At 39.5% G+C, this 26,496-nt stretch overlaps 1 protein-coding gene across 3 annotated transcripts in view; it reads right to left on the bottom strand.

Moving 5' to 3' along the window:
• The window catches only part of LOC308265773 (regulating synaptic membrane exocytosis protein 1-like), a gene marked incomplete at both ends in the record, with an annotated part of 215,733 nt that extends 191,386 nt beyond the window's left edge, over positions 1–24,347 (bottom strand). For all 3 annotated transcript variants that reach the window (XM_080699679.1, XM_080699680.1, XM_080699681.1), the window contains one exon: positions 24,184–24,347. In XM_080699679.1, the coding sequence (XP_080555805.1) occupies positions 24,184–24,347 (164 nt within the window). The remainder of the gene's footprint in view (positions 1–24,183) is intronic.
• Between the last annotated feature and the right edge of the window lie 2,149 nt (positions 24,348–26,496).

Raw genomic sequence — 26,496 nt, 5'->3', positions numbered from 1 at the left:
TGTGAGACAACAAAGGGTTTGCCTATGAATAAAGTCCTCGAGATAAAATATGATGATCTCCCTTTCCTGGATCCTCATTATTCTAGGAAGGAATTATCTCCAAATTGGCAAATTAACAATATAATCAGAAATCTAAGCAATAATAATTTTATAAGGGTAATTTTAAATCAGTTTAGAATTTCTCAAAGATAGGGTACCTTCTTAGAAATGCAAGGGCCGATTGGCTTAGGTGACTCATTAACCACTAGAAGAAAAGCTGGCAAATGAATTTTTAAAGAAATAAAGAAAAATAAAATTTCATGATTGTTCAGTGGGACAATGGGTTCAGCTCTAGTGTGTTAGAAATTACTCTGTAACCTTGGAAACAGCTTTAACACTTTCTCAAACACTCTGATTTTTTGCATGGTAGTTACTCTAGTTGATTTCTGCTGGGAAGAAGTTAACTTATGGTTGCAAAGCTATCCATGGAACTCATTTTAGATTTTATAAACATTAACCCACAGAACTCTGAGACCTTTGCATTAGAGAAAAAATATTCTTGTTGAACTCTCTAAATATCACCAATTTTCTCATCACTATTTTTCTCCACATTCATTTTTAAAATGTTGTCAAACAATTGTATAACATTTACCATGTGATTGACACTGTTTTAAGTGTTTTATAAATATTAGTTCATGCCATTCTCCAAAGACTACCAGGAGAGGGGGAAACTGAGGCACGTAGAAGTGACTTGCCCAAGCTTTGCTGTCTCTAACAGTATCAGTAACTATACTATGTTTTCCAATGGGAGCAAGAAGAAACAAGTCTGTAGAGAAAAGATACTTGGTATTCTTTTTCTTAAGGAAGGGACTACTGGAAATTGAAGCCAGAGCCATTCTATCTTTACATACCAATCCTTCATTTTTTTAGTTCAAGGTGGGGTCCTGCTAAATTCCCATATACTAGCTTTGGAATTACAGGCATGTGGCACCACACCCAGCTGATCCTGGGTATTCTTAAGTGAAAAAGACTCACAGGTGTTTGAAAAGAAGGCATATGAACAATTGGAAGATAGCTTGGACCACCTACACAGAGCAAACATATTACGCAATGCTGGCCTTTTACACTCAGAGCTGTTGTTTAAGGAAAGGCAGATTACTTCATATGCCACTACACTGACTTCTTCTGCAGCAGCCTGACCATAGTTAGAAAAAAAAAATGAAGGGAAAAAATGTAAAGCATATGGAACAGGATGGGGAAAGATAAAAAATAAGCTCTGGAAAGGGAAAAATATATATTCATATATGTCATTAGACAGTGGATCTTTTACACAGAACAGGTGTCCACATACAAGTGAAGGAGGGGTCAGAGTGACAGGAAAACATCAAACAATTCACTCATATGAAACCCATAAAACCTTCTGGTCTTGGGTTTTATGCATAATTTAGGGATATCTTTGCTGCATGGAAATTGGTGTCAATTTTATAAAAAGCAAGTTTCTCCAACAGGATTAAATCAAAGCAGTGTATGCACCTACCTACAGATTACCAAACTCACAGGCTTACAGCCCCCTTTTTAGAAAATAAAGATCGCTAAGCATCCCTGGCCACTTCCACTGTCCTGTTATTTTTATTTAAGGACCCCCCAACTGCTCCTCAAGCTACTACCATCTTCTGGGACGTCCAGAGTCCCCTGGGTATGGCATCTGAACTTTGGGAATATATTATTAAACTCACTCAGAGAACATTTATATGCTGAATTTGTATTGTATTTAGGGAATTGTGATAGTATAAAATAGGAAGCACAAAGATTATCCACTCAGGGAAAACTGACTCTCATGCAATGTAAGTGCAACCAAAGGGGCCCGACATTTTAGCTTGTTTCCTGATCCTTGCGCTGTTTGATTCTGAGTGACTAGTAAGAAGAGGCCATGTCAACCTATAGAGTAAAGTTTGCTTCTTAAAGAACAAATTATTAATTATGGTGCCTTGAATAAATCACAAAGTTGTTTGGCAACATGATGTGGAGGCTGCAGCAATTCCCCACTCACTGAATACAAATTCTAAAATACCTAAATTATTCTAAACACAAATATCCAAGAACAATTTGAAGCCTTTATTACTAAAGTTTGACATTTAATTTCACTTTAGTTCTACCTTTAATTTTGAAAACAAATTTGTTGTAATGTTTTTACTTAGAAATTTCTGACTATGATGTGTTCTAAAATTCCCCGCTAAGTTTACATTTTAAAAAGCTCTGTATCCATCTTTAATTTTTTTTGGTCATTGTTGACAAGGAAATATCCAACTTTTCGTTTTTCAGAAGAAACGTCTGGTTTAGTATTCAAAGTAACCTCTAATAAAAGCATCTATACTTTTACAACTGGCAAAATGAAAAAAAAAAACTGTTAATAGAAGTATGATCCACCTTGTATATGGCATTTCCTAGAATTTGTATTTTCCTAGTCAAAAGTAATGTAGAAGTCATTCTCTCAGATGAAGAGAAACATGTATATTGCACATTCACCCTGAAATAGGAAAAGCAAGAGTCAGACATCCAGGGGACCATGAAAAGTCCACCATACTTCCTAAAATGGGCAGTAAAGAACAGTTGTGCAGTAAATTCAACAACAAAGCAGCAAATACACTTGTCAGCTAGCCTCTCTACCCACTGCACCACCAGGAACTACTTTTCTTAAGGAGTTGGCTAGTACAATTATGGATCATCTCTTAAGCTATCAAGAGGTCTCTTTTTGTTTTTGTTTGTTTGTTTGTTTCTTTGTTGTGGTGCTAGGGATTGAGCCCAGAGGCATTCTACCTTCAAGCTACACTCCCAGCTTGGAAACAGGAAAATTTTTATTTTTTTAATTTCAAAACAGGGTCTCTCTAAATTGCTAAGAGCCTTTCTAAGTTGCTGAGGCTAGCCTTAAACTTGCAATTCTCCTGTATGAGCCTCCCAAATAGTAAGACTGCAGGTGTATGCTATATGGCCAGCTCATAAAGTCTCTTTTTACCACAAATGATTTGTAGAAAAAGGAAGTAATGCTTTCACCCTAACCCTAGCCATGTAAATATATTTTCCCTTTGCAGATAGTACTCAGGAGTCCAGGGAAGCACCACACTCTCATTAGATTCAGGACTCAGTGGAACTCCCAGAAGCTCAAAGATTGGAAAAGGATTCCTATATAATGAACACCAGAAACCACATGATACAGGAGTATATGCCAAAATTCTTCCTATAATTTTTTTTAATATTTCTTCCTTTGCTCCATTAAAGGTAGATCATGAGTATTTCTAATCTCCTATGGAATAGTCTTCTAGCAACCATTTCAAATAGGATTAGATGCAATTGTTCTCTATTTAAGAGTATTATGCTATAAAAATCCCAGTGTAGACAACAAGAGACAAGGGTGGTGCTTATGGGGACATGGTATGTATTCCCTAAGCACATTTAAGTAGATTATAAAACTATAGAGAAATAAATTTATTTCCTAAAAACAACATCATGGTATCCAAGAATCATTTGGTGTTTGTCAAAACACTTGATTGTCACCCAATTAGCTGCCTCTCTCCTTAGCAGCCCTGCCATTTTTCCATTTATCTTTGGATTGGTGAGCTAAGACTCTTTCCCAGGAACATTTGATTATAAGACCCTTGCTTAAAACATTTTGGATTATGAAATATCACTCGTCATTTAAAAATATAAAATATTTTATGTATTTCAAATAAGTAAAATCACTCTTTTAAGAAAAAACAAACAACATATAGTTTAGAAATTCTGTGGGCTATATTCAGGAATCAGCACTTACTAAGTATCAGATCAAAGCAACTTTTGATTGAATAAAGAAAAAGTGAGTCTGAGTCCATTTCCTAAAGAAAAAAAGTAAACCTTTTTTTCTGATTGCAACTGTTTTTAAGAGAAAAGGTGATGTGAAAAATTTGCAATGAAGTCAATTTTTCATATTTGCCTTTACTTAGGATTTTAAAATAAAGGTATTTGTCTTTTGCTTGCAAAATACTAATGAAACATCAACTTCTTTTCCATGCCACTGGGTTTACAATAGACAGCAAATACTTTTCTCTTTTAAAATTCTATTTATTTTACTAATAGATTTTTCTGTTGGGCAATATGATTCAGTACCTGACACATAATACTTACTCAATAAATATTTGTTCAATTAAATTGAATGTTTAAGCTTGTGTTCATTTCTAAGGTCTAATATTTGCCAAATGTTTCATCAGAACCTCTTGAGCACCTTCGTTACCGTTAAAGAGGTCCCTGATCATTGCAACAAGTCACAGCTTTGAAAGATTACACAGCCACTCTTGGGAACAATGCTCTGACATTTCAAATGAGTAGGTTAGCATACAAAAGAGTTATTAAAGGCATAAATACCAGAAGTAAACAAAAATAATTGTTTCAACTTGTTATGAATTATGACAAACAACAGCTACAACAAACTAGAACACTTCTAATCCAACAGTTTACATTATCAGTATTTTTTGTTTGCTTTATTGGAGATGCAACACAGTGAGAAATGAAGAACCTTATGAAGAAAGGGATGGTGAAAAGCAAATAATTAATTTGGATATCAGAGGTTTAATCCAAATTCTTCAAAAACAAAATATATGAACTATCTAGAAAAAATATATTTCCTAGAATGTCAGAACTATCATTGATCCTTTAAAACATATTTTTCTATTTTCTTCTGATACAAATCTTCATAGATTTCAAAAAGGCAACACTGAACTCTACTTCTTAAGCCTACTTCTTCATCTTCACATTTCTTCTACACCTAATTCCAAATTCTTCTCTTGACTCAACTGACTTCTTTCAGGATATGAACCTGAAGATTCAATAAAAATTTTATATCTTTAGGAAAGCAGTAAAATTTTGATAACATAACCATCCTAAGAACTTCAAGAATTCTGACACCGGTGAGGGGATGGGCATTTCTCTTTGAGTAGTAGCACCATTGGTAGGAGGAGTCTACTCCCAATGGTCTTAAATGGAGATTCTCTCTACAACCAGGTCAAATTTAGGGGATATCAAAAGTCAGAGAAAAAGCTAGGTCAAATCCAAATGGAAGCCCACAAAGGCCCTAAATCCTCATTCCTTGCTAAATACTGACTCACCAGGGCCAGGCAACATTGTATGCTTTGCAAGCACCAATAGATTTGGGACAAGTCCTAATTACTTCAGGTTTGGACTGATGTGTGCTAAAGAAGAAATGGTTGCAAATTTTTGCATGTTTCAAAGATAGGGTGAATAAGATCCTATAATAATGTGTCAAGCCCATTTGTGTAGACCTGATCCATCCAGAAAAGAAGTTTTCAATAATGAATTCATTTTATTTCCAGTGCTGGAGGAGTGTAGGGAGGTATGGGAAGCTTCTTTCCTTTGCTGTTTCAGCTGACCACAAAGATAGTGAATTTGCATCACACAGGCTTTTACTTGTGAGAATTTAATCATATGCATGTGATAGAGAGACAAATTGTTTAAACAGTGGGCATGAATCCATTTGCCATTTCAATCCTCCCTGTATGTATTTACCCTAGTGAGGATGAGACTCTCCCACCCAAAGGAAGTTCCTGTGTGGCTCTCATCCACAGAAGACCTCTCCAAGTTGAGTGAATAATTCATTATTCAGTGGATTCAATGACACATAGGCACATTTTTAAAAAATCCAACATTGTCCTTAAAACATAAGCTAACTACACAATCTTGTGATCCACAGTTCTACACCATTCAATACTGAAGGGTAAACTTCCTGTGTTGAATATAACTGAGAGATATTGTTAGCCTTTAATGTGACTCTTTCCAAAAGAGTTTTCTAAGGTAGTATGTATTAACAATACTCTTAGATCTTGCCTTTAGAACATTATGTCCAAAGTAAATTTGACTCCTCCATAGCTTTCATCCAGCAGAGCTTTGGTGGAAAATTATCATTCTGATCTCTCTATATCCCCCTGAAATCTAGTCTCCCTTCTGAAGTAAGATCAATGACTCTCATCTAGAGCTGATGGCTCTTCCAAAGTCCCTTGCTATTTACTTGGCCAAAATAGTAGAAAATTGATTAATCTTTGACTCAGGGTAAACTCTCAAACTACTAGACTACTAGACAGCATCTCTTACACACCTCTATTGAAATATTCAAATTTGTGTAGAAATAACCCCAACTAGCTTCCTTTGTTCCCTGTGTCTGATCTCTACCAAAGGTACAGATTATATATGCAAAAGATCCAAAAGCAACACTCTTATCACCGAAAACTATAGATGCTGTATCTCTAAAAACCATCCTGGATTAGAAAGGACACAGAACACAGTGCATATATGCTGTATCTCCAAAAATCATCCTAGATTAGAAAGGATACGTAACACAGTGCAGAGTAAATTCTGTGATGAGATAAAGAGAGTAAGGGGGAAAGAATAGGCTCATGCCATAAGACGTGGGCAATACTTCTCAGCGGCAGCAGCTGACAATCAGCTGAGTTTTGCCAATCACTGGAAATCCTTCACTGCAAAATATTAAAAAAAAAACTTGAAGAATAGGAAAAATACACATCATTGCTAACTTTGAATTGTCCATATGGAATATAACATGTCATGGCCCGGCTATAAAAGCATAATATTCCATGAAACTGGTAAGCACAATTAAGCGTGGCTCAGGATGCACTCAGGGAATGGACATCACACACCAACTGGCCACCACTGACCGTGCCAGCCCCTGTGGTCAGCCCAGGGAGCCCAGGGCCAGCATATTGACTAAAATATGCCCAGTCCAAGAAGGCACAGTATTTCACTGTGTTCCAAACCTTCCAGAGTCAGACAAATAAAATCTTTGTTTGACTTCACTCACATTCCTCCTAAAATAGTATATTTTTAAAAATACAGAATGTTATTTCCCATTAAGCCATGAACTGCCAGCTTATCTAGTAAACATTGTGTCAAATGGGCAGTTATTTTTAATTTTATCCTGACCAGAGAGAAAGTGTGTACACAGAAGTCTGTCTGTCCCCCTCCTTTGATTGTCATGACCCTCCAGAGAGCCTCAGTCCTGCAGTGTTCTTCCTCATGCCTACCTTAACTCTTCCCTGCTGCCTTTTAGATCTCTAAACATAGAACTAGACATCCTTCTGAAATCTCTGACCCTTCCGCTCCTAGCAGCTCGTCAGTGATTGTTTTCTAGGAGGAGACGGCAAAAAGCAAAGTAGCCACCGTCTGGGGAGCATCAGGAAGCACCATCTACAGTCCAAACTGCATTTAGCCAAAAGCTAAGTCTACAATAACTGTTTTTTTCTGATCCAAACGGAATAAATTTTATTATCAGCATTACCAATCATTACAAGCCACTTCAGATACATTAAAAACTAGCTCTGACATGTACATAAAAAATAGAGCTTCCTCAAAGTTTAATAAGCTCAGCCCTAACTCACAAAAATCTTGTAATTGTTCATTTTAGCACACCTTTGTATTTCTACGTGCAAGCCAGAGCCAAAGCATTATTTAATTAAACAATTAATTAATTAATTGAAATGAGTGAAACATTCTTGAAAATTCAGAGACCCAAGAGGGTTAGAGGAAGTGGAGTCAGCACTAGAATCCCGGAATTCTGCTACTGACTTGGGACGTGGATGTCAGTTTGCTTTAGAGATTTCACATACTCAAGAGTCAACCCTCCATGTACAGCAAAATGCATACGTTATGAAAGATACATCACTAAATCTACTCCGTGGTTGCATCTGCCACTTTAATGTTAGTAAAGGACAATTTCAGAAGCATATTTAAATAAATGTAAGTATGAAATAAACTATAAAAGTAGTAGGATCATAATACTGATATAGAGAAAAATCAAGGAAGCTGAGATTAAATAATTTCTAACTTTCTCAGTTACCCCTTAATAATCTCTTGAAGGTTTAAACACACATTCTTTGCAAAACAAACATTTTACTCATTGATTTTAGCTCTGGGTCTTAATTTTCTAAACAAAAATATATGGTGGTAAGAGAAGCACTGTAAAAATGTTAATTACAAGATGAAAAGGTTCATTTAAGCTTGAACAAAACATATTGTAACATCATGCTGAAGGGAAAATAATAGGGGGTGCTCCAACTTTACCCATGACTGTGCAGCCAAGGCAGCATTGCTCTTCCTTTCTAAATATGCTCTTCCGCCTCATCCACAGTTTGTTTTGTCTGTAACTCCTCCAAGCTTACAAGTAAATTAAAGACCTCTATGCAGCCACTCAGACACAGCGAGAGAAGCTAACTGCTCCCTGAGAGGCCGCCCTCCTGGAAGGGGACCTTGAAGACAGAAGATCAGCCCAGCAATGCCTGCCCCCTCTGCACAGCACCTCTCCAAGAGTTCTCCTTTCCTGCAGCCCCGAGGGGGAAGGAACAGGAGTTGGGATATGCCCAGCCAGGGAAAGCCCAAGGGCCAAACAAGAAAAATCACTGCTCTCCGGAAATGACTGGCACTACAGAGCAGTGGAGGCTTCCTTTCTCTCTTCTGGGAAAATCCCCCTTGCAGGCTCTCATATTGCTGTCTCCTGTAATGAGAAGGAGTAGAGAGCAAAGAAGGGAAGAAAGAAGATAATGTGCCTAAGTCTGCCCAAATGACCCATTAGCACATGCCGAAAGATAAAAACAGAAGCCCAGAGGCAAGGAGTGCGCTCTTTGGTTGGGACAGGGGCAAAGCACAGTGACAGTCTCACTTGAGCCAGGAGTCTAAAAGGGAAAACATACCACCCAGGCTTCATATTACCAAGTTCTCTCACCACTGATCAAGCTACACCTGCTATGATAAAGGCAAATACGTCAGTATCTCAATTTCATGCTTAAAGAAAAAACATTCAGGAGGAATTATCAGAGTCATGCTGATACTTATAAGTCATTGCCAGCTTCAGTATAAAGAAAAATTCTAGAAGGAAGGGTATCATTTAGAACATTTTCAAAAAGTAGCATGGGAAATATATTCTAATTATCAGAGTTTCACCAACACAACAAGGGTCTTTATTAGGTGTGCTTGATTTTCTCACGAGCTGAAAGCTGGCATTTTGAGATACATAGGACATAATGGAAGGACATACATGCCATGGTGATAGTGAAATCTTTTATACCTTTGATTAACTTTTAGTATTTTTACTACAATTTTGATCTCAGCAAAGGCACAGAATTGTGTGTCTATGCTTTTTTTAACATATGGAAACTTATCTTCATTGCTTCTAATTCTGTGTGAAACTATAAGCATTATGTCAGTGGTAACCTGGTATATAATTAAGTCCGCACTAGATCTATATTTCAACAATATTTTTGAAGAGCCTTTTTCTACATTCCATTCAGCATTTACTATGACTATTTACTCAGGAGTGGATGTCATTGATTTAACGTAAGTTGAAAAAAATCTTAATTTGTAAAAGTAAGGCTTTCTTGTAGAAAAGAATTTGAGTATTCTCAGTTGGAGATATCTCTCCACAAACTCAAGAAAGGTATTTTTTCCACTGAATACAGACCCTATGAATTATGCATGTAAATTCCCATGCATTCATCTCAGATTATAAACTGAAAAGGCAAGCCAAAATGTTTCCTTATTAAAACAACAAATGTGAAGAATTAAATCTGTAAGCACAATGCAAGGTAAATCTATTCCCATAAGCTGCTAAAAAGGTTTATTACCTTAGCTCAAAAGAAAGCACCTAACTTCTTCCGTGTGTTCCCAAAGCTCAGGTAACTGCATTATGCTAAAATCAGTACAATGAATAAGAGTATTCTGGCATAGCACAATGTAGGAACCAAAGCTCCAATTGTAAGTCAAAATTCCTTTATGTAGTATCAACACAGCAAGTGCTGAACTTTGGAGCAGGAACAGGGCTCACACAGTGTAGATGCACATGATTTTGTACTCAAAGAGATGTGAACACTAGGTACATAGTACTATTTAAATTCAGGCTATTATAAAATAATAATTATTATAGCCAAAAGCTATTAGTGCTGCTTATGTATAAGGAGCTGCGTCAAGCACATTAATGGTCCTTGTTACCTCCACTGCTCCCACTAAATCCCCTCTCACAGATAAGGCGGTAGGGAGGGTTTAAGTGACCTCAATCACTACCACATAGTGAGCCATGGAGCTCTGGACTCAAACCCAGGCCTCTCCTTCTGAAATCCCCACTCTCAGGAACCACTCTCCATCCCATAATAATTACTAGGAGGAGGATTGGCATCAGAGATTTCACATACTCAAGAGTCAACCCTCCATGTGAAATCACTAGCACACATATATTAAAACACATATATTAAAACAGAGAAACTTTTAATAATCTGCATTCTAGCATCTGGTTGTAATAATTGTTAAGTTCATTCCCCAGTTCCACTGAACATTCACTACTTATCTGCATAAACTTGACCTCTATTTTGTAAGAACTGTCCTACAAATTGTTTTCTAAGGTGGTGGTACCGTATTACGTTCCCAGTTTTTAACAGTCCTAGTTGCACGTTTTCTTCACCAGCATTTTTTTTTTTTTTTTGGTGGTACTGGGGTTCCTGGAAGCCCTTCTACCTCTGGGCTACACTCCCAGACCTATTTTTATATTTTTTATTTAGAAACAGGGTCTCCTAAGCCAGCGCGCGCGGCTGGCTTCGAACCTGCGCGATCCTCCTGTCTCCGCCTCCCAAGCGCGGGGATTACAAGCGTGCGCCACCACGCCCGGCTTCACCAGCATTTTTTATGTTAGACATCCTAATGAGTATGCCTTACTTACTCAAAATATTCTTTTCCATTTCACTTGTGAAACAATATTCTCCTAGGTTTTATGTTAACCACTCTGGTCATTTCCTCTTTATTATCTTTGCAGGACCATTGTCCTCTTTCAGCTTCTAAGAGTTAATTTTTCTTAGTGCACATTATTTCCTGGCCTTTTCCTGCTCTGAAATGTATCCTCATTCTCACCAATAGCTACATGGCCACTATGTACAGGTGTCTCATAAATTTACATTTCCCATTTATCCCGTCTTCATAATCCCTTACTTACAGCCCACTAATTAAGATATCCTTATCCCTTCCATCCTTCACATATGTTCCTGAAGTAGGCAGCACCACTCCCTGGGAGGGATGGGCTCAAAGGAACTGTAGATACATAAAAATGCAAATTTGTCACTGCATCTTTCTCTTTATTTGTTTAAAGAAGGTAGATTTTCAGAGGGCAGTGAATAATTTCTTCCTGAAAAGGGGGCAATAAACCGCATAAATTTGGGTCCCTCTGCTCCAGACACTCTCCAAAACTGGTGGCAACAATCAGAAGACAACTCACACACAATCCTTTAAAAAAAGAAGTGTGGGACTTCTACTTGAGAAGTATCGCTCAAAGCCTCACATTTCCCCATCACCACCGCAGTCCTTGCTTCTAACACCTCTCACCTGGACCTCTGCAGTTGCCTCCTAGCTAATCTATAAACACACTCCCTGAGCTCTCACCCAATCTATGCTGATACTGCAGCCAGTGTGACCTTTACAAACACTAATGGAATTTTACCATACATCTCTTCAAGTCTCGATCTTTGCATAAGTGTAAAACTCTCTAACGTGACTCTCTCCCACATTCCCTGGTTTCTGCCTACCTCTCCAGAATTCTCTCAACCACAGCCCACCTGGCTTTCTCCTGACCTTATTCTCTTCCACAATACTGGCTTCCCTTCCACTCCTAAAACTCTTCGTTCTCCCTCCCATCAGAAGCCCGGCAGGTACTTTCTGTCAGGCAGGTTCTCCCCCGCCCCTCAGACCCCTAGCTAACCACCACTCATCCTCTGATCTTAGCTCAGTCCTATCATTCCCACAGGGAGCCATTCCTGGACAGCCTGTTGCTCGAGGTTTTGAGTATGTATTATCTTTTCAAAATATCAAATATTTTTCTGTCCTAGATTTATCCTAGATTTTAACTTTACATAGGTGGTTTTGTGGGGTGGGAGGTACTAGGGAGTGAGCTATACCCTAAGACCTATTTCATTTTTTATTTTGAAACAAGGTCTCACTAAATTGTTAAAGGTCTTGCTATGTTGCTGAGACTGGGTGGTTTCAAACTATGATCCTTTTCTCAAGGACTAGGATTACAGTACTATGTGCCACTATGCCAGGCTAGATAATTATTTAAATAAAATGTACTTTATTCTAAAAAAAGGCAAGGAGTACATGGTTCTATTAATTCTAACACACTATCTACTATATCATAAGCATTCTTTTTTTTTTAAGAAAAAAATGAATGGGAGTCACTCATTCTGTTTGACTCTCTGGTTGGTTTCTTATTTAAACTAAGAAAGATAATCGCTGCCTTTGGATAGTCAATGAAGCAAGTGGCCTTCCTTGATCAAGTGTTCTTCATTAGTCTGATTAGTTATAAACAGGGTGGGATCCTATGGATCTGGGACTGTATCTTCGAGAATAGACACTAGGACAAAATCCCTTAGTACAAAAGGTACTCACAAGTCAGGACTAGCTCATGCAAATTTCTAAATGAAATAAAATTAGTCTCTTTGTAAAAAGACTTCATATTGTTGATGTTGTTGTTTTTGCGATACTGGGGATGAACCCAGGAGCATTCTACCTCTGAACAACATCCCAGCCCTTTTTTTAATTCTTTATTTTGAAACAGGGTCTCACTGAGTTGCAAAGGGTCTCACCAAGTAGCTGAGGCTGTCTGCAAACCGAGATCCTCCTATCTCAGCCTCCCAAATGCTGAGATAACAAGCGTGCTCCACCACGCCCGGCTATTCATATAGTTATTTTAAGTGTTCAGGTATGAGAGATTCATATAGTTATTTTAAGTGTTCAGGTCAGGTATGAGAGATCATATGTGTGGTGTATAGGTAACATGGGCGTATACATGTATATATGTAGATCTATAAGTTTATGGATATATATTTGAATAAACATTCCCTTCCAACCCATTGATTTTCCTTGGATCACTGATCAAAAGTCTAGTTAAACTTTCAAATGAAGAGGAACCAATGCTCTTTTCCTCACAGTGAGCAAAAACCAGCTGACTTCACTAAGTAAAAAAAGAGTATGTTATTTTAATATATACATAATTCAAAGCATAGAAGTCAAAGCTATTTGGAATCATAAATAAATTACTATATATTGAACCTTTACCTTTCAGAGAAGTATTAAAAATTTAAAAATAATCACAATTAAAACATATTAACATATCTTAAAATAATTGCAACAAATATCATTTCAAGGGAAACCTTTAAATAAAATTTTTCTTAGTCCTTGGCAATGATCCATTTATTTTTAGTAATAATACTTACTATAACTAAATTTAAAATCAACAAAATAATTAAAAGTTTACTTGGAATTTTATATAATAAGATATAATGGTTAAAAAATAAGCAAGTCAACTCAGATTTGAAAAAAGTAAATTGTTCAAATTGTTGGTAGTTAAAATGGAACCAGGTGGAGAGTGACAATGGAAAAAACCACTGGATGGAGATATAGAAGGCCTGGAGGCTGTCTGCTCCCAGCTCTGTCATTAATTAATAATGAAAGCCTTTTTAAAGAGTAAGTGACCCTCAGTTTTCTTTTCTTAGAGTTGGAATAAATCTTTAGTGGTTCACATATGGATTCCCATTTTGATTCTCAACTCCTTTCTTTCTTTCTTCCTCCCTTTACCTTTTTATTCTGTTTTATTTTTTACTTTTTTATTTTTTTGGTGGTGGTGCTGGGGATTGAGGTTAGGGACATTCTACCTCTCAGCTCCACCTCAGCCCCATTTTTTTTTTTTTTTGAAACTAAGTTGCTAAAAACCTAAACTGCTAAGGGTGCCTTGCTAAATTGCTGAGGCTGGTCTCCACTCTCTGATTCCAGGTATGTGCCATCATGTCTGCCTTGACTGCCAACTCTTGTCAACTGATGACTTGGAGCCGTATGTTCAGTTAGGTTTTGAGGTATTATTTATTACTGGTGCTGCTCTTGCTGCAGGAGGTTGCATATGAACTGAGTATTTGCCAGCCGGGACTAAGTGCTTGTCTACATCTCAACAGAGTTCAGTTTCTAAAATGCAAAGATCAGTGCTTCTGTGTCCAGGGCACACCAACTTATACAATTTAGTTCAACAAGCACTTGTTGGGGTCCTGTTATATACTAGCACAGGCCTAGGCAATAGAAACACAAAAATGATTAATATAAGACTCCAATCTTCAAGAAGTCCAAGTCTAGAGGATGACTTCACTGTGGTGGGACTTTTAGTTAGAAAAATAATTAATAGGGCTGGGCATGGTGGCACACACTTGTAATCCCTGCACTTGGGAGGCTGAGGCAGGAGGATTGCACAGGTTCAAAACCAGCCTCAGCTACTTAGTGAGGTTCTCGGCAACTTAGTGAGACCCAGTTTCCCAAAAAAAATAGGTCTGGGAGTATAGCCTGGAGGTAGAAAGCCTCTGGGTTCCACCCCCAGTACCACCACCAAAAAATTAATAATAATAATAATAATAATAATAATAATTACAACACGTTAAGTCATGTGTATCTGATCTAATAGTAAAATGCCAAATCAGAAAACATATATTATGATTTAAATTGTTACTTAAATTAGTGATTTTTTATTTTAAAAATGTGTCCATTAATCATGGCTTTCTAAAGGATTACTTTTTAAAATATGCTATTTACATCCTCCCACGCTGACATCCAAACACTTACGACTGCCCTCTTTCAAAAAGCAGTGAAGGATAAATAAAGAGCACAACAGACCATCAGAAAAATTATATTTTAATTTTACCTTGCAATATCCAATATTTATTTCCTCATAAATTTTGGTCAACCTGTTTCTCTCAATAGCCAAAGCAATTAGCTTATTCTTTCCTTTCAGGATCTGCTGATTGGATTCCCATGGCTAGAATAACCATCCCACTCTCCTCTCCCACACACATCCCAGCAGCCTTAGGTGACTCCTCCAATCTACATCGTTTCCATCCATCCACCCATTCATGTTAGTTTCACAAAACAGGGCACTTGTTATATTTCAGGCTCTGAGCTTATATGAAAGATATGGCAAAGAATTATCTGACTCTCGGGAGTTTATGCTGTACTGAGAGTAGAAAACTGAAAATGTGTACAGAGAACAATATCAAAATCGATCTGGAAAGACTGGGAAGATATAACAGAGGAGGTGTCACCTGAGCTTGTTTGAAAGGTAAAAATCAGGTGGATTAAGAGGAAGCTCTCTCTCAAAGGGAAGAACACAGTGGGGTCACCAAGCTGTAAAGACATAGTAACACCTGAGAACCCTGAGAACTAGTTCTAGAAGGCTGTGTCAGAGGGACATGGGAGCAAGAGGAGGGAGGCAGGAAGCAAGATGCAGATGGTCAAGCTTAACACTAAACCTTGAAGAAGGGTACTTTATGAAGATATGCTATCCACAAGGACAGTAAATGCACAAAAAGTACTGGGATTAGACAAAAAAAGAAAAAAGAAAAAAAGAAAGAAAGGAACTTATGATGGGTGCTGGCTTAAAGTGCCCTCGGGACATGCAGGCTGAAATGTTTAACAGGCAGTATAATGTATGAATTCAGATTTTGGCAGAAAATTCTAATATATTAATCTAGATTTGGGAAATCATTGGTACATAAGCATAGTTTAAGCCACTGTTTGAAATTGACCGGGTACTCCATATAAAATGGAGGAGTAAAAGTCTGAGAGTAGAACCTATGAGAAACCCAATATGTGAGAGTCAAGGGGACATAATTTTTTTAAAGGCTAGTTAAAAGAAAATGGAGATAGAAAGGCAAAAGAAAGAAAAGAAAGCTTCAAAATGATCTTCGGCTCCTATTATAACCACTAACTCATTTGCACTAACTCAAATTAGATCATATAAACACTAACTCATTGTTTTGTATTCCTCACTATTTAGTATTGTCCTAAAGTACAGATTATGTTATGTTTTTAAAAAATTTGTACTACTTACCAAGTAAAGTATGTGTTTCTTGTGATCTAGGATTATGGACTTTTCTTGTTTTGATTTTGCTTTGTGTGTGTGTGTGTGTGTGTGTGTGTGTGTGTGTGTGTGTTCAACTACGCTGCCTTCCTAGAAGGCAGGAACCAGCCACTTGACTGATTACAAATCATAGTCATATTCAATAAAAACCATTACAGCTTAGACCTTTGGAGTTTCAAATACCATAGAATCTCTTTCTAGTTCTGATGTCTGGAATAATACTCGGTCCACAGTATCATTTTCAGACTATCATCAAATTTTTACTCCAGGCTACTATATTTTAGGTGGATAGATTTGGCCTAGGGTAGGTATATAGACATCTGTAAACTAAAATATCTATTCTCATGATAAGAACAGCTTACTGTATTGAAAATTATATATATATTTTATGAAAATTATCACAACCATCATATGGAATACCAACGTAGAATCTATTTATAAATTTTCTTTTTGCTAAAATTTTAATATCCAACTGTTCATTTCAACATCCCTTTATTTCAAACACCACAATGAAAAAATAGACCCTTTTAAAAAAAGAGAGAGAGGGAAGAAGACTTAAGCTTCAATATATTACAATGCAGAGATAACTAAAGGAAGATAATTCGGCCAAGCTGTGTGAAATATATTTTAAAAAGTCATTTGCTTACTTTATTTGTTTTCATCTCTTTCTACCAATCTGCTAAGTAATCCTTCTGGCCTGGGTACAGCCTCTAAGTGTAGATCTACACTACCCCATGTTTAAAGAATATAACTCATATACATTGGTTTATACATTCCTCAGCTGCTTCAAATGCAATCTTGCCTCATTTTTACCAAAATGTGAACCACACACATCAAAAACAAAACAGCGAGCCACTCCTTAAAAAGCCTCATTACATTTGTTAAGAGCTATATTTAAGTGACAAGAGCAATAATGTGGCACACAATACTTGTATACCAGTAATTTACAACTTTAAAGTAACTTGATATTCTTGAGATTAAGAATGCTCTTCAAATATAAATTGATAATGCTTTAAGTACAGAAGTGTAAGTTGAGAAATAGTCCAGTAGACTATGTAAACTCTTGCAAATGCAGGAAGAAAACTCCATCAGTAAATAATATTATAATACTAGTTCCCACTGGTAATTATGTGTATTAATATATGAGGGTCCACTGGAAAAATTAAATACTGCCACACATTTATATTACAGTACAGATACTTTATTTGGTTTTTAATACAGTAACATCTTCCAGACAATAGTTATTTAGTCTAATGATAAGTAATACAAAATATTAAACACAATGTAAATAACTACAAAGGTATTATCTTCTACAGTTCATGAAGATGTCTCATTCACTACATGCCTTTAAAATAGATAATATTTTAATTAAATGCATTAATTACTTACAAATTGTATTAAATTATTTTCTACAGCATTACCTTATATTACTCTCTAGACTTCAGTGGAATTATCAAAATGTTACATTCTGAAATCTGTTTAAATGAATACCACCAAAGATATCTTCCTTAAACTATATGTTGCACTTTTGCAAAACTCAAAGGAGAATTTCCATAAAGGATGTCCTATATGCAATTGTAATTTATAACTATTATTATTTAAAAAATATTTGAAAATTTAAATTCAACTTTGCTATAAAAATTAGCATCTTGAGACTCTGTTAAGATAATCTCTCCTTCTCTGCAAAAGTATTCCTATTTACCAAGACTTTAAGATTCTATATCTACAACTTGCTTATATTACTTATTGGTAAGGCATATTTTAAGAGTATCAACTGCTTGATTTTCTGAAGTACTGAGTGGATAATCTGGGGTAAAGAAAGCAAGATCTATAAAGAGAAAGACAATCCAGTTTGTCATCCAGGCTGAAACTTACAATTGAGAGAAAAAGAGTACTATCCAGAATTATAGCAGTAAACTGGTATAAACAAATAAGTAAATGGAACACCTAGGTCATTCCTCTCTTAAATAACTAATTTATCTTTAAATAAGCATTCATATATATTGAAAGTCCACACAATATAGTAATAAAAGGAGAAAAATCCCAAGCAAATGCCACAATATATTACCATCTATCATCTGCTGAAAACTGACTTGCCTCAAAATAAGTGTACATAAGCCTGATACAAGAGTGTGAGAAGGTAGATATAGAAAACCTAAGGCATTTAGTATAGAAACTTAAAAAATTTTTACACATATACAATTTATTACATCATTCACTGGTAAACTGATATGAAAGAGAAACTACTACTTGACAAGCATAAGGCTCCTAATTCAGCTAAATCTGAAATGATTACTTTATTAAATTCAGTGAAACTAAAATCGGTCTGCTTTATTTTTTTCTAGCCAAAAAATGAGGAAATATCTTAATTTCTCATCTCATTTTTAATTATTAGCTATTTCAAACTATTATTTTCCCCACGTTGCTTTTTGTACTAAAACCATTTGTGAACTATTTAACAAGAAAGAGAGAGAGAGAGAGAGAGAGAGAGAGAGAGAGAGAGAGAGAGAGAGAGAGAGAGAGAGCGCGCGCGCGCGCGCTTGCGCGCGCGAGAGCGAGCGCGCCCGCTTGCAATCCCAGCATTTGGGAGGCTGAGACAGGAGGGTCCTGGTTTGCGGGCAGCCTCAGCTACTTAGTGAGGCTTTTGCAACTCAGTGAGACCCTGTTTCAGAAATAAAGAATAAAATATAGGGCTGGGGGTGTAACTCGAAGGCAGAATGCCCCTGGGTTCCATCCCCAGTACGACAAAAACTACATTAAAGAGAGTGAGAGAGAACTAGAAAGAAGGTAAGAATGACCTCAGAGCAGGCCCTGGAGTCTCTCTGGAGTCTCTCTGCCTCTTCATTCCTTAGCAAATTTGGCACTAGTTGTTGCAATCCCAGTCACAAGGCATGGCTCTCATGACAGGATGGATGGCCACTATAAAAGTTCATCTCCACAAGCTCCAAAGAGGCTACAACCAACATGGAAAAGATCATCTTGGGATTCTTCTATAGTTTTAAAGAAACATAAACACAGTGATGGCATTTTTCTTACGTACAGTAATTTAAAGTCTAGGGATGCCTCCACTTTAAATGTTAAGGCTTCATAAATTCAAAGGGCAGGCATTATATATCCCACTTTACACACAAACTGAAGCGTGAATGGGTCCACCTGACAATGTTCATACCCACAAAAAGTAATAGTGTTAAGACAAAGATCTAGCCCATTTTTTATCCAACTATGCAGTGCTCTTCTCCCTTTCTGACTATGGCAGTTTTTAAATGGTGGGAACTAAGCCAACAGTAGGCTGTAGGAAAAGGAGCCTCTCTTTATTCTACCTAAATAGCCCAATGCCTGACCCACTTTTTTTTTTTTTTTTTTTTGGTGATACTGGGGATGGAACCCTTCTACCTCCGGGCTACACTCCCAGACCTATTTTTTATATTGTATTTGGAAACAGGGTCTCTTGAGCCAGTGAGGCTGGCTTCCAACTTGCGCGATCCTCTTGTCTCCGCCTCCCAAGTGCGGGAATTACAAGCGCTGGGCTTGACCCACTTTTAATACCTGAAATTCTACTATCTAGTCTTATTGGTTAATTAAATGTCATGTGATACATTGTTAGGAAATAAAATTCAGAACAACAGCAATGAGAAGAGATACCCCACAGAAGAGAATACTAGGGGAATTGCTAAGGAATTAGGAAGCCCTGTGAACAAAGGATCAATTGGGTCAGGAAAGTCCTGGGCACATATGGGGTTAGAGAGACAATCTGGGCCAGAACCAAAAAGCCCAAATAAGAGTACTCAGAAAATAACAGAAAATGCCATGAGCCACAGGAAGTTCTTCTCTTATTTTATTTCTTAACCTTTGTTCTCTAGACTCTAGGACCAAATTCCATGAGCAAATGCTCTTTCACTAATATTATAAAACTAGTAAGTATAGACAAGCCTAGCTTCTCAGTAAGAGGTAAGCATAAGAAAGAGTAAAATGTGCAAAGCTATCACGACCCCTGCCTAGTTTCCCTGGTCTATATTCCATTCTTTTTCCAGTTGGTAATTGAGGCCTCTCAAAATGAGCATTATGAACATACTTCAACTACAAAAATATACTTGTTTGGAGGATAAAAAGAAGAAAGCTGAAGTTACAGGAATTCTCTTTCTTCTATATATTCTCCATAGATGAGGTAGCTTTTACAGATGATTGAAAAAGGGACTAGGTTCCTTATTAAGAAGAGACAGAAGCCCAAAGCCAATATTCTTCATAAATCGATTCAAACCATGGATTTCAGACTTTATTAAAAAATCGAACTTTATACACTTCAAATTTAATTGCCTTGCCCATATTTGCATAGCAAGTATAACTAGAACCTTGAAATGATATTTCTATGGTGCTTTGCATTATCTTTGAACTGCAGACAATTCCTTTTCCCTTAATGTTCTATTAACCAGTGTCAGAGAAGCTCCAGCCACCACCCATGGTTAGCAGCTCATCTTCTGAATTAGCCTAGTGTTGGTCAGACCACGTATGTGAAACTTAGGAAAGACCAAAAATTTGTTTCAGGAAAATATGGATGAAATAGAGGCTTCTTCGTGAAAGACTGTAGTATCTAGGGAAACATCTGGCTGGACTTAGACTGAAAGGTCTCAGTTTCAATTATGGTTGGGTCATGTTGTGTAAGTCAATTCAGGGCATTACTGGAACTAAGCATAGGGTCAAGAATTGAGAAGTCTCACATCTGACTTACCTTCTGCATAGGCTACTGTGAGAATCCAAATATTTATACATATATTAAATGAGCACAGTTCACTGATTTGGCATTTGATTAAATAACCACTTAGAGTAATGAGGTAAATGCTCGATAAATGTTAGCTATTTTTATTAACTATTCCAATATGGTTCTCAGTTTCCATTCACAAACCATCCTTTTAGCTCTCTGCTTCTATTTTTCTCTTCTCTTTACTATTCTGCAGCTCCTTCTTCTATGAAGCTTTTATAAAAAAGGAATAAGATTTTATATCTAATGAGATCTTCTCTGATTTAGGTCCCAGATAATATAGTTTTTAGTCCATGTAATATATTGGTTCATGATGTCTAGTGACAGTTATTGGAAGGAGTATTCATTGAGGAAGTAAGGTTTCAAAACGCTCCCAGAACACACACACACACACACACACACACACACACACACACACACCTACTAAGATTAAGAAAAGATCTCTAATCTACAGATAACTCAATCAATTGTTGAATATAATTTTCAGGAGTCAACAACTTTTAATTACATGGCAATAGTATTTAAAATTAGTGCACTTTGCAAAAACTGAACTATTTTTAAGATAAGAGACTTTTGATTTCATATAAATTTTTCTAAATTTTGAGAGTAGTTGATTTTTCTATTTATACATATTTAATGACATTATCAAAACTGAATTCAAGTAGTAATTTGCAATCATGACCAAGGAAACTATACAAATACATTTCAGTGATATTTTGCAAGTCTGCTTTGGCATATTTACCCATCAATTTTCTCATTCTCTCCATTAATGCGCGTTTTTATACTTTGGAGAGAGACAGAGTATGCACAGTAGGTAGCTCAAAGTGACAGCACTGAAGTTACCATATAAGTGAATTTTAAGTCTAATCACTCTGTTAACAGAACTTTAGCTTTGGAAGGTCTCAGAAGTGTGATATGATGGAGCACACATTCCCACAAAAACTTTTTTTTCTGATTTAAGAAATATTTTGAAGCCCTGTGAAAAGCACCCTTTTCCCAAAGTTAAGAAAAGGCCCCACCTATGACTACATGTCATTAAGTTCCATATATATATGTGCCAGCTGAACAGTCCTATGATCCCCAGTTTTTAAGAAATAAAGTGGCCCCTATAAAAAAAAAAGTACAGCACCATTCTACCCATTGTAGACAATATGACACGCTTTGAGGACAGCAAGCTAGGATTCCCCAACACTCACCAATCCACCACTGCACAACAGACATTAGCAGGGGAGGTGGATTTGATAAAGTCAATGCAGAGGTCTTGGGTTAGAGAGAGCTGTTGTGTAACAGCATCACATACTACGATACTGTGTGACTCTGTGCAATAAAGGAGCAATATTTGCAAGCAAGTGGAAAGCAGTCACAGGAAAAGCAGTGAAATAGGTGTTCGACATGAGCAGTTGGACCCGGATCCTAATTTTTACTTGTCACAAACCCATATGATCTTCTAATTGTTGTCCTTGGGCACTTAACAGGTTTTGGATTTTGTCCTAAAACTCATCCACTCCCACTTAAAAATCTCCACTCTCCACCACACTTCAACCGGCCGGTGGAGAGGCATGATGGCCACTACCTTCCTCCCTTTCTGCTCTGGGCTCTGTCAAGCAGCAGCCCCTGATTTCACTAGCTGCTGGAGGCCTCCATCCACCTGCTGTCTGCAGTGAACACCAAAAGGACAGCAGCAAGCCTGTAAATCCTGACCAGGGAATAGGTGTCCTGGACAGGTGGCAGGGGCTGCATCCAGTGAGGACAGACAGACCGACACCCAGACAGACACACAGACAGCAGCACCAGCGGACACCATTCATTCCTTCCAGGCTCAGAAGAGGGGAAGCCTGCAGCACCAGGGACGTCATTCTTCCACTAGGGACAGGCGGCAGATTAATGAGGGTTCTGCCTCCCTCAAGCCAGCAGGCTTAAAGTATTTGTTTTTTTGGATGAGAAGGAGCAGGGAATTCAGAAACCTGCTGCTCTTTATAGAACAGGCCAGCTCTGGCCTTCTGAGCTGACAGCTTTTTCTCTGAGTCTATAATGAAAGGGCAGGAATGACTGCATGTCTACTATTTTGCTGAGGCCTGACTCCCCCAGGTCTCTCCTTCAATCTCCCCCTCCACACTCAAGGTGGCGGTTGCACTGGTTGGGACTCATCCATCTGTGAATGTGGCCCTTCACTCCTCTCTTGGGCTCTGCTTCACTAAGGGGAAGCAGAAGAAACCTTCCTGGGCAGCACCCCCTCTTCAGGAGGCAGTCCTGGGGGTGGGGAAAGAGAAGCGGGCTAGGTGTGCATGTCACCCCTGCTACCTCCCTACCCCCTTCACAATCAGCTAACCCCAGATTCAACAGGTCCCCTTTGGCTCTTCATGCCAGTTTCCTGCCCCCAGATACACCCCAGACAGCTAAGGGGGGGCACCAAGAAATCAGTCACTGTCAGGGTCTCTAAATTTCCCCAGCCTGGAGTGTAAAACTTTCTTGAGAACATGAACATCTCCCAAGGGAAGGCAGGGTTGAGTCCCCTTCAGCTCTGCTCCATGGGTGACGCTAGGGAGTCAGGAAAGCCCGTCTCTGCAGCACCTTGCAAGCAGTTTTGTCTGAGGCAAGCAGCAGCAGACGGTGTCACACACGCCTGCACCACTAGCAACCTCCCCAGGAAAATGGGGCACCAGGCAGAGATCCCCTGAAGGGCTGATGGGCTCTACAGCAAAGAGGATGTGTGCCAATAGACGATCCCTTATTGGGCTGCTTCCTCCAGGAACTAAGCAGGCCCCGGAGGTCTCTTGGAAACCAGTTAAGAGGATCCTCTATTCTATTCAGGCCAGAGTCCCCATCAGCTTCTAGCATTATTGAAAACTTTGTATTGGCGGTGTCTTTATATACGGGGAGGAAAATCAGTGTTCACACAGGTACTCTGTGCAGAAGACTATGAGGAAAAGGTTAAAAAGAAGCTGGGGAGGTAGGTTACCAAAGATGGCAACTGCCCCCCAAAAAAAAGACCCAACCTTGATCTGTGAGATGAATGAGTACCAAAACGAGCACTGAAAATAAACCTTTTTATTATATAAATACCGGCACCTTTTTCTCCGGTAACTCCGACCTGCTAAACAACTCCAGAAGAGGAGCTGTCCTCAGCACCTCTCCACCCCACCCCACCCCCTTTCTTCCTCCTCCTGGCCCCCGACCTGCTCCCGGCCCCGGGCCCTCCACCGGGGGGTCCGCGCCTCCAGACGTGCTCACGAGACCCCCCCCCCCACGCGGCCGCCCGCCCAGCCCTCGGGGCTCCCGGGGCTCGGCCAGCTCTCGGCTCCGGGCTCCGCGCCCCGGGCTCGCTCGCCCTCACCTCCCTCCGGTGCCCCGACCTCGGGCCGCCCCCGCCCGCCCCGGCGCCCCCCCCCCCCGCCAGCCCCGAGGACGCGGAGCCGGCGAGCGGACCCGGGGCTGGGCACGGCCGGCGCGGCCGGGGGCGGCTTACTTGAGCATGGCTTCTTCCTTTTCCTCCTCTTCCTTCTGCCGGTCCATCACTGCCATGATGATGCTCCTCTCCTCCTCGGTCAGGTGGCTCAGGTCGGGCAGCTCCTGCATGGGGGGAGGCCCGGTGGGTGGGCGCGGGCCGCGGGGCCCCACGGCCGAGGACATCTTGGCCGCCGCCGCCGCCCTGGTCCCGGCTCACGGCGCAGCCCTGCGGGCGGCGGGGGCCGCGCGGGCCCGGGCTCCCATGCCGGCCGGCGCCGACCTGCCTTTGTTTTGGTGGCGGGCGCGCCGGCCGCCGCCGCCTCCCGCAGCCCAGCTCGGCGGGGGCGGGCGCGGGGCGCGGGGCGCGGGCGCGGGCTCGGCCGGGCGGGCGGCTCCGCGGGGCGGGCGGGGTCGCGGGGCGGAGTCTCCCCGGGCCCCGCCCCCGCCGCCGCCCCCGCCGGCCCGCCCGCCAGGTACCCTCCCCGCGAGCGCCGCCCGGCCCTGCCCTCCGCTGCGCTAGCCATCCTCGTCCACGCTCGCGCCGTCTTCACCCGAGAGCGGCCCCAGGATGGGGCACCCACAGGCACGAGCAGCGGGGTGGAAAGCCCTCTGGACGCGGTCCCCCTGCCACCATGTCTCCTCAGTTACTAGTCAAGTGTTTACAGCCACAGCGATGCGGTTTTCTGTATAATTTTAATACATCTCACACACACATACACACGCACACCTCTCCAACCGCCTGGGTTTTAAGAGCACGTTGTACTCTTCAATGCAGCGTCTGTCTTGACCCATCCTCGCTAGGGCTGTTCTGCAGTGTAGCCTATTTTCCCCCTCAAAAAGCCCCACGACACAGTAACTCTAATTTCTCATTCAGCGCTCTGGGCAGCCCCATGGCGCCCACCTAATAACTGCACCTCTCTGGTGCTTGTAAATGGATTGTCTCCTCTGATTCCTCCGATTCCTCTAATGATGCGCGCTCTCCTGTCCTCACTTCTCAGCCTCCACAGATACTTCTCAAGAAACACTGATCCTAGATAAGAACGACACCCAAGCATGTCCCATTGTATTTTAAGAAGCTTCTGTTCAATGCCTGGCCCAATGATAGGCATTAAGGATGAGCTTCTTTTGCTGATAAAGGCAAAAATTAATAGACAGTCCTTTCAGAATAGGTAATAGTATCAGCTTGGAAACCTCGAGACTAAGTTTTGTTAATGTAATTCTAAAGAATCAATATAGAAGTGGTTCAAATTGAACAATTTCCTAGTGAGAATCTCAGCACTGGTGAGAAGAGAGCTGATATTTCTCTCCCGGGGAGTTCTTTAAGTTAGTATTTTTTGTTCTTTTTTTTAATCCAAGCCTAACTTTGTTCATTGAGATGATGATGATATTTATGAATTTTAGCATCTTCAAGTTTAAAGAACTTAGATTTTAGTTGACTTGCCTTTAAACAGAGGAATTACTTCCATAGGGACGCATCTATTTGAATACCCTCAGTAATGGAAGGCTCTTAATACCACCCCTATGTGTAAACCCCTTTTCTATCTGAAAATCTTTCAACTATTTTCAAAAAATAATAATCAGGTCATGTCCAAAGTAAGAATGAACAGTCTTTGAAATGACACTACACAGGTGCTGGTTGGATGAACTGAGAAGGTTTATTCTGGAGAAGACTGAAGACAACCGGATTATTTTTGTTCAATAGTGCTTTATAATCACATTAAGTTTTGGTACTGGGGATTGAACCCAGGGGAATCCTGCCTCTGAGCTACACCTCTGCTTGCCTGCTTTATTTATTTATATTTTTTCTTTTAAAATTGGGTTTCACTAAGTTGTTGAGGGTTTCATTATTTTTCTAAGGCTGGCCTTGAACCTGTGATCCTCCTGTTTTAGCCTTCCAATTCTGGGATTGCAGGTGTGTGCCATCATAACCAGCGTATCATCATTATTCACTTACTTTAATATTGTTCTACCTTTTTTGGTCATCACTTCACTAATGACAAAGTCACTGAAAGTTGTCCACTAAAAATTCAATCATTTTTGCCAGGCATGGTGGCGCACGCTTGTAATCCCCGCACTTGGGAGGCAGAGACAGGAGGATCACACTGGTTCGGAGCCAGCCTCGCTGGCTTAAGAGACCCTGTTTCCAAATAAAAAAATATAAAAAGTAGGTCTGGGAGTGTAGCCCGGATGTAGAAGGGCTTCCAGGAACCCCAGTACCACCAAAAATAAAAATAAAAATTTAATCATTTTTCACCATCCTTCTGTCTATCTAGATTTCTTCTTTCCTCCAATTAAACAGTTGGTGAAAGCACTCTGGTCAGCATCGGTTCTT

The sequence above is a fragment of the Muscardinus avellanarius genome (genome assembly GCF_963383645.1).
Source record: "Muscardinus avellanarius genome assembly, chromosome: 8".
Lineage (NCBI taxonomy): Eukaryota > Metazoa > Chordata > Mammalia > Rodentia > Gliridae > Muscardinus > Muscardinus avellanarius.
This window is presented reverse-complemented; position numbering and strand designations above follow the sequence as displayed.